Below are 21,734 nucleotides of genomic sequence, written 5' to 3' on the forward strand. Positions count from 1 at the left end.
GCCTGTTTCATCATCTGAAATTGGTGGGTAATAGTCACTTCATAGAACATTTGTGAAGATTGAATGCAGAAAAATTTGTGCCATGCCTGGAACCGTCCCTGGCATATATTAAATTCTCAATGTGTTAAATATTATAATGAATATCAACACTTCCTTATTCTGGAAGCACCGACAGGATAAGCTGTGTTTAGTGTAAGCATCGTTTCAGGACAGGCTCTGTTGTGATGCCCACACTCGGAATCTGTTCCCAGGAACCTGCCTACAATGGTTTTCTTCTCTGGAAGACTTTGGGTCCTTTTTTTTAACAAGAAGAGGCTCTACCCTGGTACTGAGGATTTCCAAGGCCACCTTTGAGGATCACAGAGCTAATTTTAGAACTATTTTAGTCCCCAGCTCCTCTTCCTCCACTCCCATGTTACCCATGAGAGGACTGCCTGCAGGGTAAGGGAGGACAGCCCAACCCCAGGTGGGGACTTCTTATGTATTGCCTTCCTGCAGTGCCTTCTCTGCCCTAAACCATCATGGGTTTCCTTTGCTAATGTCTGACATCTTGTGCCCTACACTGTCCCGTCTGAGGCTCAGAACCTCTCAGCTGGTTCTCCTCGTGGGGAAGGTTCCCCAGATCTGATGCCCTCATTCAGGGCACTTCCATCATTGTCCCTACATTTCTTCTCTCAGTGCTTTATTCAGGCTGCTGCATTCATGGTGCAGACCAGGTCTTGTAAAAAATTATTCTGTCAGCATGTGCTGAGCCATTGTCCTGTCCCAGGGACAGGGCTTTATAGTCATTGCCATATTCATCTCTTCAACCAGTGTGGAAGTTAAGAATTGGAATCCCCATTTCCCAGACTAAGAAGTAGTGTGTTAATCAGTTGAAATAATTTTCACGACTGAGCATGGTGGCTCACACCTGTAATCCCAGCACTTTGGGAGGCTAAGGTCGGCAGGTCACCTGAGCTCAGGAGTTCGAGACCTGCCTGGCCAACATGGTGAAACCTCGTCTCTACTAAAAATACAGAAATTAGCCAGGCATGGTGGCTCACGCCGGTAATCCCAACTACTCTGGAGGCTGAAGCAAGAGAATTGCTTGAATCCAGGAGATGGAGGTTGCAGTGAGCAGAGAACATGCCACTGCACTACAGCCTGGGGGACACTGAGACTCTGTCTCAAAAAATAATAATTTTTACTTTATGTAACATATCTGGGATCAAGTGGACTGGGTTGTGGAGCAAGCTGGGATTTTGGGGGTTTCTGTTAAGAATTAGCTTCACTGAGGTATAATTGAGACAAAATTTCTCACATTTTAAGTTCTAGTTAATGAGTTTTAAGAAATGTATATAGTGAAGTCTTGATCTTCAAATCAACATATGAACATTTTTCATCCCCAAAAATGTAGGAGCTGTTTTTTAATCTTAGGAAAATTTTAATGAAATGTATGTGGAGGAGCTAAATGTTTCAAGTTTGCCTTATGTTCATATCTAATTTATTGGTAACTAATTTAAACCACTTTCTTCTGGCTCTCAGTTTCTGTTCCTACTGGATATTAAGTCCCACAGATGTCAACAGATGGCAGGAGTGAGATCAAACAGTTTGCAGTGTTCTCCACTCACACCCTGGAAATGAAGGTTTCCTCTGTTTTTCCTCTCCAAATTATCTTGGAAGGGATATTCAATTTTTTTTTTTCAAATTTACAATGAAAAATATTGAAGAAGGAACTAAAGTAGAGAGAATATATAACAAATCTCTCTGTTCCCTACTTGCACCTTAACACTTTGCTCTTCTTACTTCATCCAACCCCCTCCCCACCCCACGCTTTCTGTTTTCAGGATAGAGCATCTTGAAGCCAATCCAAGACACCATTTTATCTGTAAATTTACTGCAGCTGCTTCTCTGAGGACTATTTTTGTTGTTATTGTTTTGCTTTTTAACATAACTAGAGTACCAGAATCACACTCAACAAAATTAGCAATTTATTAATTTCACCCATTATCCAGTTTATGCGGAAATTGTCCAGGTCTCAAAAATTTCTCCTCACAATTCAGATTTCACACTCAGGTTCATTAAGATGGGAAGCATGAGAGAAGAAACATCTAGAAACCAGCTCAGTAGTGCCCCCTGTCTGTTTTACTTCTCTCTTTGTGATCTAGGTAAAGGAAGTTTCCCTACCTTGGCAAACTACCCATCTGCTTGCTTAGGTGCTGAGGCTTGTTCATGCTTTCCTTGTCATGGCTTTTTCCTCCGCTTCCTCCTTCTGCCTGCCAGGCTCATCTCCTAATTCTACTTCTCCACTGTCTTTTGCCTCTCTGCCCATGAGGACAAATAATGATCACAGCCACTTACCTAATTGCCTGGCCCTAGTTCTGGTCCCAACTATAATCAGAAATGTGGATTCTGAAATGGCAGTGAGGAGCTATGTGGACTATATCTCCAGTAAAACACCGTAACTTGTAATTTAGAAAACCAAAAACAACCATTTAAACTACACAGAATTTGTCTTAAGACCACTCAGGAATTTAGAGAAACATTTATTCAGAAAAATCAACCGAGCCTTTCTGAGAACAGTGAGAGTCTGTAACATTTGACACACAAACTGCTACCCTCCCCACCCCCATTTTGGTCCGCTCTGAGAGAAACTCCACTATGGGCTGTGAAAATGACAAGATGGAACCCTCTCCCTCTCCAGTTCTCAGTCTATTGTGACAGTTTATCCCTGAGAGAGGCATGATGCCACTATTCTTAACTTCTCTCCCCCCGCCAGTCCTGTGTTCCTGAAGCTGGTTTCATGTAAGCGTAGTTGTGAAGTGTGGGTAGGGACCTCCTTGAATTTATTCTTGGAGTTTGTTGAGTGTGCTGGCCTTGTAGATTCATGTCTGTCTTCAAATTTTGAAGTGTTGGCCATTATTTCTTCAGTAATCTATCAGCATCTTCTCCTAGACACCCATATATATGTCCAGTTAATGGTGCCTTATAACTCTCTTGGCTCTGTTTACTTTATGTCATTGTTTTCTCTTCCTGCTTCTCTGTCTCTGTAATTTCTTCCCTGTATGTTTACTGATTATTTTTTTTTTGCCTGCTCATCTGCTGTTAAACCCCTCTACTGAATTTTTCAGTTACTATGTTTTCAGGTCCAGAATTTTCGTTTGCTTCCTTTTTGTAATCTCTGTTGATATTTTTATTTTGTTCATATATATTTTCCTGATTTCCTTTTCTCTATATGTGTTTACATGAGTTTTTGAGAATATTTTAGACAGTCTAAAATCTGTCTAGTATGCCTGAAGCTTATGTTTCTCCAGGGAAGGTTTGCATCACTTTATTTTCTTCCACTATTGGTCCATGTTTTCTGAGTTGTTTTTGTTGTTGTTGTTGTTGTTGTTAGAAATTAGGCATTGTGGGAAAAAACAACCTCCTTTTCCAATTTTTGCAGACTGACTCTTTTCCCGGGAGGATTTTTGCTATTACCTTGGCATTGGTTCTAAGCTTTGGTATCAGTCTGAGGAGAAGGTTTAAGATTTTCTCAGGCCTTTTTTGAGCATGGATCTTACCTTTGCTTGTGGCTTTTTCCATTTGCTCATAGGCAACTGCTTTTAAATACTTATTTGTCCCAAGAGTCTCTCCTCTGGGCCCTTGATGGTCTGTTGCATGTCTCTACCCATAATATCTTGCCCCAGGCATCTGCTTTTCAGTCTGTCTGCATCTTTGCCAAGCATGATCCAGTGCTTTTCCTCCCTAAGGTGTGAGATCCTCAAAACAGAGAGAGCAGTCCCTCAGGCAGCCTCCAACAGCTTAGAACCTTGTAAGAAAGGTCTACTCTGCTTTCTCGGATTTGAGGGAAGGAAGTGGAAACTGGGATGCTGCTTTAGAAGCTCTGTTGTATTCTGCACCTGTAATTTTTTGCCCCAGGGATCTATAGGCAAGTTCACCATGAGATTTTTCCGTTAGGCAGCACTTGGACAGGATAGAACACTGGGAATAAGGAGTATTGGGTTGCAAATATGACTGTCTCCTGTTTTGTTTTTGTTGTTGTTGTTGTTGTTGTTTTCCTGAGACTGTGTCTTGCTCTGTTGCCCAGGCTGGAGTGACAAAGCTCATTGCAGCCTCAACCTCTTGGGCTCAAGCCAGGAGTAGCTAGGACTACAGGCACGTGCCACCACACATGGCTAATATTTATATTTTTTGTAGAGACAAGCCTTTGCCATGTTGCCCAGGCTGGTCTTGAACTCCTGGGATCAAGCGATCCACATGCATCAGCCTCCCAAAGTGCTGGGATTACAGGAAAGCCACTGTGCCCAGCCAACTGCCTCCTGTTTCTAATGTGGCTTTTTCTTGATTGGGCAGTTTCTTGAATACTGGGGACTTTTGAGTATTTTCAAATGAAGTTTGTTCCTATAAGATTATTTTAGGCAATTTTTTGGTAAGCATAGAATTAGCAATATGATTAATGCTTTTTCTGTAAACTAGTATTCTGAAAAATCTCAAATGGGTAGCAAAATTGGGAGAATGGTAATATGAATCCCCATGTTGCCTTCATCCAGATTCGATAAATTTTAAAACCATAGATAGTTTTGTTAGATTTATCCCTTCCCCCTGTTTATGTGCCAAAGTATTTTAAACAAATCCAGATGTCTTGTTATTTTACCCATATATATTTGGTCTCTGAGAGGATTTTTAATCAATGTTGAGGTGTAACTTGGGTACCATAAGAAGCACTGCTTTTAACTGTATACTTTAATGAGTTTTGACACAGGTCACTTATCACCTCAATCAAGATACAGAACATTTCAACAGAGTTCTCATGTGCCCTTATATGTAATCACTCTAGAGGAAAATAGTCAAGAATTCTCACCAAAATATGGACAAGTAGCATCCAGCAATGCATGAAAAGGATGATATATTCTAGCCAAATGGAGTTTGTGCCTAAAAAACCAACGATAGGGTGAACATAGAGTAAGCTACCTGTGGAGATATTTAACTTTTTTTTTTTTTTTTTTTTTTTTTTTTTGAGACGGAGTCTTGCTCTGTCCCCAGGCTGGAGTGCGGTGGCGTGATCTCCGCTCACTGCAAGCTCCGCCTCGTGGGTTCACACCATTCTCCTGCCCCAGACTCCCGAGTAGCTGGGTCTACAGGCACCTGCCACCATGCCCTGCTAATTTTTTTTTTTTTCTTTGAGACTGAGTCTCTGTCGCCCAGGCTGGAGTGCAGTGGCACAATCTCTGCTGACTGCAAGCTCCGCCTCCCAGGTTCACACCATTCTCCTGCCTTAGCCTCCTGAGTAGCTGGGACTACAGGCGCCCTCCACCACTCCCGGCTATTTTTTTTTTTTTTTTTTTTGAGACAGAGTCTCGCTCTGTCACCCAGGCTGGAGTGCAGTGGCGCGATCTCCGCTCACTGCAAGCTCCACCTGCTCCTGGGTTCACGCCGTTCTCCTGCCTCAGCCTCCCTAGAAGCTGGGACTACAGGTGCCTGCCACCACGCCCAGCTAATTTTTTTGTATTTTTAGTAGAGAGGGGGTTTCACCGTGTTAGCCAGGATGGTCAGGATGGTGACCTCATGATCCACCCGCCTCCGCCTCCCAAAGTTCTAGGATTATAGGCGTGAGCCACCGACCGCACTGAGCCCGGCGGAGATATTTTACCTTTTATCTGTGGTTCTCAGCTCAGGAAGGAAAGGAAAGGCAGCTTCTTGCATGAATCAGCTTTCAGCTTAATATTTTTCTTTTGGCAGAGTGGTTTGAGTTCCCACGTTTTTATTTTCCTTTCACTGCTTTCAGGGAGCAAAAGAGAAAAACCTACATGAGTATCTTAATGCAGAAAAATATTTGATAACATTTCACACCTATTCAGGGTAAAAATTCTCAGCAGATGAGGAATAGAAAGAATTTCCCTTAATAAAACAAAGGTTATGTGTGACAGCCTGGCTGCAATCATCATATTTAATGGTGAAGTGTGTTCACACTAAGATCAGGAACAAGCATTAATGTTGATTCTCATCACTCTTTAGCATTATCTTAGAATATCAAGGTAATTTGTTAAGGTATTAAAAAGGAATAAAAGGCATAAACGTTGAAATAGAACAAGAAAAACTTTTTATTCACAGATGTGAGTGTGTACATGGAAGAATCTGTAGTTAAACAACTAGATACTAGTAACACACAGTTTAGGAACTTGAGAAAATAAGGTCAGTATTTTTAAAGAGCACTTGTATTTCTGTAACCTAGCAGCAAACAGTTAAAAAATGAAATACATATTTATACTACCACCAAAAACAAAATGTTTAAACTTCTAAGACTGAATGTAGGAGAATATCTTTGTGACTTTGGAATAGGTAAAGATAGCACAGATGAGACATGCAAGGCTGTAAACTATTTAAGTGTACAGAAACAACAAAAATAAATGTTATAAATCGCCTTTCAACTGCCATCAGAAGAAGAAATTTCACTGCTTTTCTTCTCTAACTGCGTGTAAACCAAAAAGTATCAGAATCAAGTACCAATTTAGATGTTTTTATTATTATTATTATTATTATACTTTAAGTTCTAGTGTACATGTGCATAATGTGCAGTTTTGTTACATATGTATACTTGTGCCATGTTGGTGTGCTGTACCCATCAACTCGTCATTTACATCAGGTATAACTCCCAATGCAATCCCTCCCCCCTCCCCATAATAGGCCCCTGTGTGTGATGTTCCCCTTCCCGAGTCCAAGTGATCTCATTGTTCAGTTCCCACCTATGAGTGAGAACATGCGGTGTTTGCTTTTCTGTTCTTGCAATAGTTTGCTGAGAATAATGGTTTCCAGCTGCATCCATGTCCCTACAAAGGACATGAACTCATCCTTTTTTATGGCTGCATAGTATTCCATGGTGTATATGTGCCACATTTTCTTCATCCAGTCTGTCACTGATGGACATTTGGGTTGATTCCAAGTCTTTGCTATTGTGAATAGTGCCACAATGAACATACGTGTGCATGTGTCTTTATAGCAGCATGATTTATAATCCTTTGGGTATATACCCAGTAATGAGATGGCTGGGTCATATGGTACTTCTAGTTCTAGAACCTTGAGGAATCACCATACTGTTTTCCATAATGGTTGAACTAGTTTACAATCCCACCAACAGTGTAAAAGTGTTCCTATTTCTCCACATCCTCTCCAGCACCTGTTGTTTCCTGACTTTTTAATGATTGCCATTCTAACTGGTGTGAGATGGTATCTCATTGTGGTTTTGATTTGCATTTCTCTGATGACCAGTGATGATGAGCATTTTTTCATGTGTCTGTTGGCTGTATGAATGTCTTCTTTTGAGAAATGTCTGTTCATATCCCTTGCCCACTTTTTGATGGGGTTGTTTGTTTTTTTCTTGTAAATTTGTTTGAGTTCTTTGTAGGTTCTGGATATTAGCCCTTTGACAGATGAGTAGATTACAAAAATTTTCTCCCATTCTGTAGGTTGCCTGTTCACTCTGATGGTAGCTTATTTTGCTGTGCAGAAGCTCTTTAGTTTAATATAGATCCCATTTGTCAATTTTGGCTTTTGTTGCCGTTGCTTTTGGTGTTTTAGACATGAAGTCCTTGCCCATGCCTATGTCCTGAATGGTACTACGTAGGTTTTCTTCTAGGGTTTTTATGGTATTAGGTCTAACATTTAAGTCTCTAATCCATTTTGAATTAATTTCGTATAAGGAGTAAGGAAAGGATCCAGTTTCAGCTTTCTACTTATGGCTAGCCAATTTTCCCAGCACTGTTTATTAAGTAGGGAATCCTTTCCCCATTTCTTGTTTTTCTCGGGTTTGTCAAAGATCAGATGGCTGTAGATGTGTGGTATTATTTCTGAGGACTCTGTTGTGTTCAATTGGTCTATATCTCTGTTTTGGTACCAGTACCACGCTGTTTTGGTTACTGTAGCCTTGTAGTATAGTTTGAAGTCAGGTAGCGTGATGCCTCCAGCTTTGTTCTTTTGACTTAGGATTTGTCTTGGCAATGTGGGCTCTTTTTTGGTTCCATATGAACTTTAAAGCAGTTTTTTCCAATTCTGTGAAGAAAGTCAATATTAATGGGGATGGCATTGAATCTATAAATTACCTTGGGCAGTATGGCCATTTTCACAATATTGATTCTTCCTATCCATGAGCATGGTATGTTCTTCCATTTGTTTGTGTTCTCTTTTATTTCACTGAGCAGTGGTTTGTAGTTCTCCTTGAAGAGGTCCTTTACATCCCTTTTAAGTTGGATTCCTAGGTATTTTATTCTCTTCGAAGCAATTGTGAATGGAAGTTCATTCATGATTTGACTCTCTGTTCGTCTGTTACTGGTATATAAGAATGCTTGTGATTTTTGCACATTGATTTTGTATCCTGAGACTTTGCTGAAGTTGCTTATCAGCTTAAGGAGATTTTGGGCTGAGACGATGGGGTTTTCTAAATATACAATCATGTCATCTACAAACAGGGATAATTTGACTTCTTCTTTTCCTAACTGAATACCCTTGATTTCTTTCTCTTGCCTGATTGCCCTAGCCAGAACTTCCAACACTATGTTGAATAGGAGTGGTGAGAGAGGGCATCCCTGTCTTGTGCCAGTTTTCAAAGGGAATGCTTCCAGTTTTTGCCCATTCAGTATGATATTGGCTGTGGGTTTGTCATAAATAGCTCTTATTATTTTGAGATACATTCCATCAATACCGAATTTATTGAGAGTTTTTAGCATGAGGGGATGTTGAATTTTGTCAAAGGCCTTTTCTACATCTATTGAGATAATCATGTGGTTTTTTTCTTTGGTTCTGTTTATATGTTGGATTACATGTATTGATTTGCATATGTTGAACCAGCCTTGCATCTTAGGGATGAAGCCCACTTGATTATGGTGGATAAGCTTTTTGATGTGCTAATAGATGTTTATTTTGCCAAGGTTGAGCACATGCCCCAGAGAGAGGTCAGTGGCTTTCCCCAAAGATGAGTTTGAGAGCTTCATTGTTTAAAAGGGAAAAGTAGGCTGGAGGGGAAAGAGGGAGGGTATGGTAATCCACCTGTGGCAAGAGAAAAGGAGCAGGTAGGAGAATAATCAGTTATGTATTCATCTCACACTCAGTAAATTAGCACTTTATGTAAGATAAGGTGTGCATAGAGCAGCTACTATGGAGATACTTAACCTTTTATCTGTAGCTATCTCCTTTGGAACAAAAGAAAAGGCAGCTTCTTACATGCTTTCCTTTTGGCATAGTGGACTGGGGTCCCTAGTTTTATTTTCCTTTCATAACACCGTAGTATTTGTTCACTTCTTCTGTCTCAAAGTTGCTGGCCAGTGGATGTATGCTGTGTTCATCATAATCACCACGATAGCATCTTTGTTCCTTCACATTTCCTTCTTTTCACCCTTGTATGTCTGTTTTTACTTTGAATTTTTTTTTTATCAAAACATTCACTTAAAAAGTATAGTGAGTACTCTAATGAAATCATTGTACCCACCACTTTAATTTACAATTAATTCTTTTCCTGTATTTCTACTGGAATTATTTTCCAAAAATTCAGAGAAAATAGTACAATGAACCCAGTACACATTATTCAGTTCTAAAAATTATCAAGTGTGGCCAATAATGCTCAATTGACTTTTGAGGGTGAGAAGGGGTGTTTAAGCACATCCAGACATCATTTTCACTCATGAATGTTCTGAAAGTTTGTATACAAGGAAGGGCTCATGCTTTTAAAACCCAAAATATTTTTATAACAACAAAATCAATGTTTGATAATCTAATATCCAATTAGTGTTCAGATTTCACTGGCTGCTAAAACTCCTCACGTATTCTTTGTTGCAATCAGGATCCAAATTGCATTGGATCACTCACTGCCTTAGATTGACCACATGTCTGAGGACTTTTATTCTTGAAGGCTCACACTCCCCATGCTATTAATTTGTTACAGGCTTTGGTGTTGTACAGTACTTAATAACTGCCAATGCCATCTGCCTGTGGCCTTCTTAAGTTTGTCTGCCCCTGTGATTATCCTGACTTTAAACCCAGGTAGACGGAGGCTAGAAGAGGCAGACAGCTTTTGTGTGTTCTGTCCAATGCAAAGAACACCTGCAACTCTGAGCCCTAACCTTAAACTCAAGACCTCATCTGCAGGTGTTGCACATCCTTTTAGCCCCTCAGTGATGTAAGCAACAAACCTCACCCAGCTCCTGGGACACAGGGTCTTCACTCCCAGATGAGCTTGTCCTGGATTTGCAGGGAGCCTGGCTCCCTAGACCTTTTGGCCAGACCCCCACAGGGGGATTGTGCAGATGTGCTCTCCCCAGATCCCCAGTTGGTATTGGAATCAGGCCTGTGTCACATGTGGGGAGGGCAGCTGCACCCAGCCACCCTTTGACTTCTCTCCTCCCACAGATCAGCCATCTGCAAGCTTCCCTTCTCCATGGAGAGCAGGAAGACAGTCATGGGACCCCAGGGAGCCAGGAGACAGGTGAGACTTCCCAGAACTGTCCTTCTTGCTGTCACAGGATAGGCTCATTTCCTTCACTGGCCCTAGCAGTCACATTGTTAGCACAGGACCAAGGCCAGCACCGCTCCTGGGGAGTGATCTGTCTTTCCTGGCGTCCTCCAGCAAGTGACTGGCCTGTGGGTGTCACTTATCAAGTAGTGATCTGTGTACAACACCCAGGGAGCATTTACAGCCAAAGACAGGAATCTCCACACTCAGGTGTCCAGTGATGATGTTGGGTTGGTGTCAATGAAAGGTAGGGCAGAGAGGGAGGTCACAAAGGCCTCCAGTGGGAGGGGCTCCCTGGGCAGTTGCGAGAGATGTGGCAAGTACAGGAGATGGGGAAGAGGCAGAAGTGTGCTCAATCTCAGGCCGCCACTGGGCAGACTGCTCAACTGCAGGGACGAAGGGTTTTAGCAGTCAACGTTCTCACAGACGGCTGGTGGATGAATCCAGGTCCTAGGAGAAGCAGATCCCAAGATGCAATGAGATGGGCTGGGCTCATGTTAGAGGAAAGGCCTGCAAGAGAGAAAAGGGGATGACTGGAGCCTCATCAGACTCCAGTGAGGAGAGGGGGATAAAATTGCGTGGAAGTATCGGAGACCAAGTACAGCCTTGGGAGGCTCAGCCAGGCCAGCAGGTCTTCAAGCCATAGTGGGCCATCAGAGGAGCGCCTGGATCGGAAGGGGCTTGCCTTGATGTCCTTAAAATGCATGGCCACTGCCTGGAACAGCTGCGAGAAGCATGGCCTAGATGTGGGTGCAGGAGTGGACTGTGGTCCTTTAGGCTCCCAACTCAGAAGTCTGCCAGGTGCTGGCTTGGGGTGGCCACAGCTGATTTTCTGTGTGTTCTAGTGGAGGTGCAGAGTCACACAGGGCACCTGAATATCTCTGGTTTGGCAGACAGCATGTTGGATGGTTAGATGGGCTTTCAGCATTACCAAACTGGGAGATTGCACCTACAGCCCTGGATCGGCCACGTCTCTGAGGAGCAGTCACTGCCCTGTGCCGAGCCTGCATTGTCAGTTGGCCACAGATGCCCAAGCTCACCAGGGTCCTCACGGTTTGACAGTGTCGGATTGCCACCTCCCATAGCTCTGCCACTTCCTGCAGACTCCTCACAGCGTGGCCTAAACTGCTGAGATAGCTCCCACCTACCTCCCTCATTGGCCCCTGTCATCTGATTATTCCTAAAGACTGCTGGCTACCTCTGACCCTCCTGAGGACAGAGGCCTGGATGCCAGCCTGAGGAGCCCAACTTGGTCTTTAAGCTGTCTGGGGTTTTCTTGGTTTTTCTTTTGGGTTTTTTGGGGGGATGGTGGTCAGGGTCTCACTGTTGCCCAGGCTAAGTGCAGTGGCACAATAATAGCTCACTGCAGCCTTGACCTCCCAGGCTCAAACAGTGCTCACACCTCAGCCTCCCAACTAGCTGGGACTACAGGCACTTGCCACCATGCTCAACTAATTTTTTATTTTTGTGTATGTGGAGTTGGGGTCTCGCTATTTTGCCCAGGTTGGTCTCAAACTCCTGGATGCAAGCAATCCTGCATCAGCCTCCCAAAGTGCTAGGATTATAGGCATGAGCCAGCATGCCCAGCCTGCCTGGATTTTGAGGATCTTTACAGTAGGTGTGACATGATAGATCAGTGCTGGGGGAAATAGGGATTGACAGTTAAGGGTCAAAGGAGAGGCTTTCTGACTCATGAGTCTAGTAGTCTGATGAGCTTCACGAATTGATTATTTATTTATGAGACAGAGTCTTGCTCTGTCGCCTAGGCTGGAGTGGTGTGGCACAATCTCAGCTCACTGTAACCTCCTCCCAGGTTCAAGCGATTCTCCTGCCTCAGCCTCCCAAGCACCTGAGATTACAGCCATGCACCACCACACCTGGCTAATTTTTATATTTTTAGTAGAGACAGGGTTTCACTGTGTTGGCCAGGCTGGTCTCAAACTCCTGGCCTCAAGTCATCCGCCCGCCTCAGCCTCTCAGAGTGCTGGGATTACAGGCACAAGCCACCGTGCCTGGCCACAAATGGAATTTAAATTCATCAGGCACCTACAGAGATGCCAAACTGGTCACGTGCGTAGTTGCAGAACAGATGTACTGTGAGAAGGGCTCTTTCAAAAGTGCTCCATCCACTAATTCAGATGTGCTCAGACTGCCCTATACAGCACTGGATTTTTGGTAGAAATCAGATCTAACCTGGATCTGAATTCTGGGATCCTGCAGTGGAGATTTACATTTTCCAGCGCAGGTCCCAAATGATCGGTTGTCATTTTATCAGAAGATCCATGAGAGCTGTGTCTTGCTCATTTAGAAATTCATGGAGTATCTAACTCAGAACATGGCTCAGGGTACCGTAAAACTTTAGTAATGTGTTATTTACTGTTCATATGTTTGTAGGAAACACTGTTACTTAATTTTTTGAGTTTCCCTCTTCTCCCTGCCTAGGTTTAAAGCTCCATGCAGTTGAAACTCTCTGTGCTTCTAGGAAGCCCCATTAAGACTACCTAGCACCATAAATACTGGGGCCAGGCAGAGACGGAGGTCTTGGAACTCCAGGCACAGGTGGCAGAACCTGGAATCCTCCAACTGCCTGAGTGCAACACTGTCCCTGGTGAGCATGCCTGGGTTTTGTGTTACAGGCTTTCTTGGCATTTGGGGATGTCACTGTGGATTTCACCCAGAAGGATTGGAGGCTGCTGAATCCTGCTCAGAGAGCCCTGTACAGGGAGGTGACACTGGAGAACTACAGCCACCTGGTCTCACTAGGTAAGCGTGGCTTCCCTCGAGCCTAACATTTGACCTGTGGCGCCTCTGATGTTGCCATAGGGTTAGGTTCAGAGACAAGAATGTTGTTTTCTCTATTCCCCTGAGGAAGGTCTACCTTTGGTAAAGTTTCATACTGACTGCCACTGGGCACCTGCAGGCCTCTTTCCCCACCCTGCGGCTCCCCCTGGGGGTTTGTACTCTGAGCATGGTAGACAGGGTCCTCCTGAGCCTTCCCCCTCTGAGTCTCCCTCCCTTCCTGCCCTGGGTGGCTCCAGCAAATGGCCCCTGGAGCCTACAACCAGGAGTCACCTTATGGTTTTTTTCCCTGTGAGCAGGAATTCTCCATCCTAAACCAGAACTCATCAGGTGGCTAGGGCAAGGGGAAGCGCCCTGGGGAGAAGAGAGAAGATGCCGGCCAGGCCCCCGTGCAGGTGAGGGGATAGACAGGGCAGACAGAGCACAAGGCACTCAGCCTTTCAGGAGGGAGGAGGCTTCTCTGAGGCCAGGGGACCTGGAAGCTGTTCTGGCCTCCTTGGCTGCTCTTCAGACCACCTGGCCCTGCCTGCCTTTCAGTCCTTGCTGAGTGAGGGGTTCTCTTGGGGCCCCTGGACTCCTTCTCCCAGGAAGCCTCCTTTCCCCCTACTTGCTAGGCTTCTTTCTCCCACTCAGTCTCCTCATTTGTGACTTTCCTCGTGACTGCCCGACTGCAAGCCTAAGTCTGTTGCCCCTTCCTGATACTGTCAGGGTATTCCTATGTAGCTTCTTTTTGTTTTGTTTTGTTTTTTATTTATTTTTCCGTATAAGTAAATATAAATTTTTTGACATAATTTGGATCTCATTCTTCTATATACTGATTTTCTTTTTTTTTTAAATTTAAGTTCTGGGGTACATGTGCACAACATGCAGGTTTCTTACATAGGTATACATGTGCCATATTGGTTTGCTACACCCATCAACTCATCATTTACATTAGGTATTTCTCCTAATGCTATCCCTCCCCCTGCCCCCCAACCCCCAACATTCCCCAGTGTATAATGTTCCCATCCCTGTGTCCATGTGTTCTCATGGTTCAACTCCTACTTATGAGTGGGAACATACAGCGTTTGATTTTTCACTTCTTATGTGACTCTGCTGAGAAAGATGGTTTCCAGTTTCATCCATGTTCCTGCAAAGGACATGAACTCATCCTTTTTTATAGCCACATAGTATTCCATGGTATATATGTGCCACATTTTCTTTATCTGGTCTATCATTGATAGGCATTTGGGTTAGTTCCAAGACTTTGCTATTGTGAACAGTGCTGCAATAAACATACATGTGCCTGTGTCTTTATACTAGAATGATTTATAATCCTTTGGGTATATACCCAGTAACGGGATTGCTGGGTCAAATGATATTTCTAGTTCTAGATCCTTGAGGAATCGCCACACTGTCTTCCACAATGGTTGAACTAATTTACACTCCCGCTGACAGTGTAAAAGCGTTCCTATTTCTCCACATCCTCTCCATCACCTGTTGTTTCCTGACTTTTTAATGATTGCCATTCTAACTGGCATGAGATGGTATCTCATTATGGTTTTGATTTGCATTTCTCTAATGACCAGTGATGATGAGCATATTTTCTAAGTTTGTTGGCTGCATAAATGTCTTCTTTTGAGAAGTGTCTGTTCATATCCATTGCCCATTTTTTGATGGGGTTTTTTTTTTTTTTTGTAAATTTGTTTAAGTTCTATTTTAGCTTCTTAAAACCTCTGTCCATTATTCTTCTTCAATTCCCATAGCTTTTTTCCTTGTCTTTTAATGTTTTAAGCAGTACTACTGTTGCCAGAGGTCACTTCACCTTCCTCCTTCCCCCATTTCCCCCAGAAGTACTGCCTGAGTGGGGCTGTGGTCTAGAATTGTGCACTCTCTTAAGTCCCCTTAGTCACTGCAGTGGTTCATCAGGACTCATGATGATGATGATGATGATCAGGACTCATGATGATGATGATGATCAGGACTCGATGATGATGATGATCAGGACTCATGATGATGATGATGATGATGATGATCAGACTCATGATGATGATGATGATGCTCAGGACTCATGATGATGATGATGATCAGGACTCATGATGATGATGATGATCAGGACTCATGATGATGATGATCAGGACTCATGATGATGATGATGATGATGATCAGGACTCATGATGATTATGATGATGATGATCAGGACTCAATGATGATGATGAGGACTCATGATGATGATGATCAGGACTCATGATGATTATGATGATGATCAGGACTCATGATGATGATGATGATGATGATCAGGACTCGATGATGATGATGATGATGATGATGACTCACGATGATGATCAGGACACATTATGATGATGATCAGGAATCATGATGATGATGATGATCAGGACTCATGATGATGATGATGATGATGATGATCAGGACTCACGATGATGATGATCAGGACTCGATGATGATCAGGACTAATGATGATGGGGATGATGATCAGGACTGATGATGATGATCAGGACTCATGATGATGATGATGATGATGATGATATGATCAGGACTCATGATGATGATGATCAGGACTCAATGATGATGATGAGGACTCATGATGATGATGATGATCAGGACTCATGATGATGATGATCAGGACTCGATGATGATGATGATGATCAGAACTCATGATGATGATGATCAGGACTCATGATGATGATGAGGACTCAAGATGATGATGATGATGATCAGGACACATGATGATGATCAGGAATCATGATGATGATGATCAGGACTCATGATGATCATGATGATGATCAGGACTCGATGATGATGATGATCAGGACTCATGATGATGATGATGATCAGGACTCATGATGATGATTAACACTGATGATGATGATGATCAGGACTCATGATGATGATGATGATCAGGACTCATGATGATGATGATGATCAGGACTCATGATGATGATGATGATGATCAGGACTCATGATGATGATGATGATGATCAGGACTCGATGATGATCAGGACTCATGATGATGATGAGAAGCAGGACTCGATGATGATGATGATCATGACTCGATGATGATGATGATGATGAGGACTCGATGATGATGATGATCAGGACTCATGATGATGATGATCAACACATGATGATGATGATGATGATGATCAGGACTCATGATGATGATGATAAGCAGGACTCGATGATGATTTTGATCAGGACTCATGATGATGATGATGAGGATGATCAGGACTCATGATGATGATGATGATGATCAGGACTCATGATGATGTTGATGATCAGGACTCATGATGATCAGGACTCGATGATGATGATGAGGACTTGATGATGATCAGGACTCATGATGATGATGATCAGGACTTATGATGATGATGATGATCAGGACTCATGATGATGATGATGATGATGATCAGGACTCATGATGATGATGGTGATGATCAGGACTCGATGATGATGATGATCAGGACTCATGATGATGATCAGGACCCACGATGATGATGATGATGAGGAGGAGGAGGAGGACTCATGATGATGATGATTATCAGGACTCATGAGGATGATGATGATCAGGACTCGATGATGATGATGATGATGATCAGGACTCATGATGATGATGATGATCAGGACTCATGATGATGATGATGATGATCATGACTCATGATGTTGATGATGATGATCAGGACTGATGATGATGATGATCAGGTCTCATGATGATGATGATGATTAGGACTCATGATGATGATGATGATTATCAGGACTCATGAGTCCTGATCATGAGGATGATGATTATCAGTACTGATGATGATGATGATGATGATGATCATGACTCATGATGATGATGATCAGGACTCATGATGATGATGATGATCAGCACTCGATGATGATGATCAGGACTCATGATGATGATGATGATCAGGACTGATGATGATGAGGACTCATGATGATGATGATCAGGACTCATGATGATGATTAACATTGATGATGATGATGATCAGGACTCATGATGATGATGATCAGGACTCATGATGATGATGATCAGGACTCGAAGATGATGATCAGGACTCATGATGATGAAGATGATGATGATGACCAGTACTCCATGATGATCAGGACTCATGATGATGATGATGATGATAATGATCAGGACTCATGATGATGATGATGAGGACTCATGATGATGATGATCAGGACTCGATGATGATCAGGACTCATGATGATGATGATGATCAAGACTCATGATGATGATGATGATGATCAGGACTCATGATGATGATGATGATCAGGACTCATGATGATGATGATCAGGACTCGAAGATGATGATCAGGACTCATGATGATGAAGATGATGATGATGACCAGTACTCCATGATGATCAGGACTCATGATGATGATGAAGATGATGATCAGGACTCATGATGATGATGATGATGCTCAGGACTCATTATGATGATGATGATGATTAGGACTCATGATGATGATGATCAGGACTCAATGATGATGATCAGGACTCATGATGATGAGGATGATGATGATCAGGACTGATGATGATGATGATCAGGACTCGATGATGATGATCAGGACTCATGATGATGATGATCAGGACTCATGATGATGATCAGGACTCGATGATGATCAGGACTCATGATGATGATGATCAGGAATCATGATGATGATGATGATCAGGACTCATGATGATGATGATGATCAGGACTCATGATGATGATGATCAGGACTTGAAGATGATGATCAGGACTCATGATGATGAAGATGATGATGATGACCAGTACTCCATGATGATCAGGACTCATGATGATGATGAAGATGATGATCAGGACTCATGATGATGATGATGATGCTCAGGACTCATTATGATGATGATGATGATTAGGACTCATGATGATGATGATCAGGACTCAATGATGATGATCAGGACTCATGATGATGAGGATGATGATGATCAGGACTGATGATGATGATGATCAGGACTCGATGATGATGATCAGGACTCATGATGATGATGATCAGGATTCATGATGATGATCAGGACTCGATGATGATCAGGACTCATGATGATGATGATCAGGAATCATGATGATGATGATGATGATGATGATCAGGACTCATGATGATGATGATGATCAGGACTCGATGATGGTGATGATGGTCAGGACTCGATGATGATGATGATGCTCAGGACTCATGATGATGATGATGATGATCAGGACTCATGATGATGATGATGATCAGGACTCATGATGATGATGATTAGGACTCATGATGATGATGAGGACTCAAGATGATGAGGATGATGATCAGGACACATGATGATGATGGTCAGGCATCATGATGATGATGATGATCAGGACTCATGATGATGATGATGATGATGATCAGGACTCATGATGATGATGATGATCAGGACTTATGATGATGATGAGGACTCAAGATGATGAGGATGATGATCAGGACACATGATGATGATGATCAGGAATCATGATGATGATGATGATCAGGACTCATGATGATGATGATGATCAGGACTCATGATGATGATGATGATGATCAGGACTCATGAAGATGATGATGCTCAGGACTCGTGATGATGATGATGATGATCAAGACTGATGATGATGATGCTCAGGACTCTTGATGATGATGATGATCAGGACTTATGATGATGATGATGATCAGGACTCATGATGATCATGATGATCAGGACTCATGATGATGATCAGGACCCACGATGATGATGATGATGATGATGAGGAGGACTCATGATGATGATGATGATTATCAGGACTCATGATGATGATGATCAGGACTCGATGATGATGATGATGATGATCAGGACTCATGATGATGATGATGATCAGGACTCATGATGATGATGATGATCAGGACTCATGAAGATGATGATGATGATCAGGACTCATGATGTTGATGATGATGATCAGGACTGATAATGATGATGATCAAGACTCATGATGATGATGATGATTAGGACTCATGATGATGATGATGATTATCAGGACTCATGAGTCCTGATCATGAAGATGATGATGATTATCAGTACTGATGATGATGATGATGATGATGATCAGGACTTATGATAATGATGATGATGATGATCAGGACTCATGATGATGATGATGATGATGATCAGGACTCGATGATGATGATGATCAGGACTCAATGATGATGATGAGGACTCATGATGATGATGATGATCAGGACTCATGATGATTATGATGATCAGGACTCATGATGATGATGATGATGATCAGGACTCATAATGATGATGATCAGGACTCATGATGATGATGATGAGGACTCAAGATGATGAGGATGATGATCAGGACTCGATGATGATGATGATGATCAGGAATCATGATGATGATGATCAGGACTCATGATGATGATGATGATGATCAGGACTCATGATGATGATGATGATGATCAGGACTCGATGATGATGATGATCAGGACTCGATGATGATGAGGACTCAAGATGATGAGTATGATGATCAGGACACATGATGATGATCAGGAATCATGATGATGATGATGATCAGGACTCATAATGATGATGATGATGATCAGGACTCGATGATGATGATGATGATGATGATCAGGACTCACGATGATGATGATGATCAGGACTCGATGATGATCAGGACTAATGATGATGGGGATGATGATCAGGACTGATGATGATGATGATCAGGACTCATGATGATGATGATGATGATGATGATCAGGACTCATGATGATGATGATGATATGATCAGGAGTCATGATGATGATGATCAGGACTCGATGATGATGAGGACTCATGATGATGATGATGATCAGGACTCATGATGATGATGATGATCAGGACTCGATGATGATGATGATGATCAGAACTCATGATGATGATGATCAGGACTCATGATGATGATGAGGACTCAAGATGATGATGATGATGATCAGGACACATGATGATGATGATCAGGAATCATGATGATGATGATCAGGACTCATGATGATGATGATGATGATCAGGACTCGATGATGATGATGATCAGGACTCATGATGATGATGATGATCAGGACTCATGATGATGATGATTAACACTGATGATGATGATGATCAGGACTCATGATGATGATCAGGACTCATGATGATGATGATGATCAGGACTCATGATGTTGATGATGATGATCAGGACTGATGATGATGATGATCAGGACTCAATGATGATGATGATGATTAGGACTCATGATGATGATGATGATTATCAGGACTCATGAGTCCTGATCATGAGGATGATGATGATTATCAGTACTGATGATGATGATGATGATCAGGACTCATGATGATGATGATGATGATGATGATGATGATCAGGACTCATGATGATGATGATGATCAGGACTCGATGATGATCAGGACTCATGATGATGATGAGAAGCAGGACTCGATGATGATGATGATCATGACTCATGATGATGATGATGATGATGAGGACTCGATGATGATGATGATGATCAGGACTCATGATGATGACGATCAACACATGATGATGATGATGATGATGATGATCAGGACTCATGATGATGATGATAAGCAGGACTCCATGATGATTTTGATCAGGACTCATGATGATGATGATGAGGATGATCAGGACTCATGATGATGATGATGATGATCCGGACTCATGATGATGTTGATGATGATCAGGACTCATGATGATGATCAGGACTCATCATGATGATGGTGATGAGGACTCGATGATGATGATGATCAGGACTCATGATGATGATGATGATCAGGACTTATGATGATGATGATGATGATCAGGACTCATGATGATGATGATGATGATCAGGACTCATGATGATGATGGTGATGATCAGGACTCATGATGATGATCAGGACCCACGATGATGATGATGATGAGGAGGAGGAGGAGGACTCATGATGATGATGATTATCAGGACTCATGAGGATGATGATGATCAGGACTCGATGATGATGATGATGATCAGGACTCATGATGATGATGATGATCAGGACTCATGATGATGATGATGATGATCATGACTCATGATGTTGATGATGATGATCAGGACTGATGATGATGATGATCAGGTCTCATGATGATGATGATGATTAGGACTCATGATGATGATGATGATCATCAGGACTCATGAGTCCTGATCACGAGGATGATGATTATCAGTACTGATGATGATGATGATGATGATGATCAGGACTGATGATGATGATGATGATGATGATGATGATGATCAGGACTCATGATGATGAGGATGATGATCAGGACTCAATGATGATGATGATCAGGACTCATGATGATGATGATAAGCAGGACTCGATGATGATGATGATCATGACTCATGATGATGTTGATGAGGACTCAATGATGATGATGATCAGGACTCATGATGATGATGA

At 42.4% G+C, this 21,734-nt stretch overlaps 1 protein-coding gene across 7 annotated transcripts in view; it reads left to right on the forward strand.

The window, feature by feature from the left end:
• The window catches only part of LOC139358599 (zinc finger protein 337-like), a 33,410-nt gene that overhangs the window by 2,510 nt on the left and 9,166 nt on the right, over positions 1-21,734 (forward strand). Inside the window, exons 2-4 of one of the 7 annotated variants that reach the window (XM_071079823.1) lie at positions 10,378-10,453; positions 13,117-13,243; positions 13,579-13,674. In XM_071079823.1, coding sequence (XP_070935924.1) covers positions 10,406-10,453; positions 13,117-13,243; positions 13,579-13,674 — 271 coding nt within the window. In that variant the 5' untranslated portion in view covers positions 10,378-10,405. Of the gene's footprint in view, positions 1-10,324; positions 10,454-11,041; positions 11,227-11,287; positions 11,544-13,116; positions 13,244-13,578; positions 13,675-21,734 lie in introns of those variants that run through there. The other 6 variants (XM_071079824.1, XM_071079821.1, XM_071079820.1 and 3 more) reach the window with 6 other exon arrangements.

Source organism: Macaca nemestrina, chromosome 15 (assembly GCF_043159975.1).
Source record: "Macaca nemestrina isolate mMacNem1 chromosome 15, mMacNem.hap1, whole genome shotgun sequence".
NCBI classification, from domain to species: domain Eukaryota; kingdom Metazoa; phylum Chordata; class Mammalia; order Primates; family Cercopithecidae; genus Macaca; species Macaca nemestrina.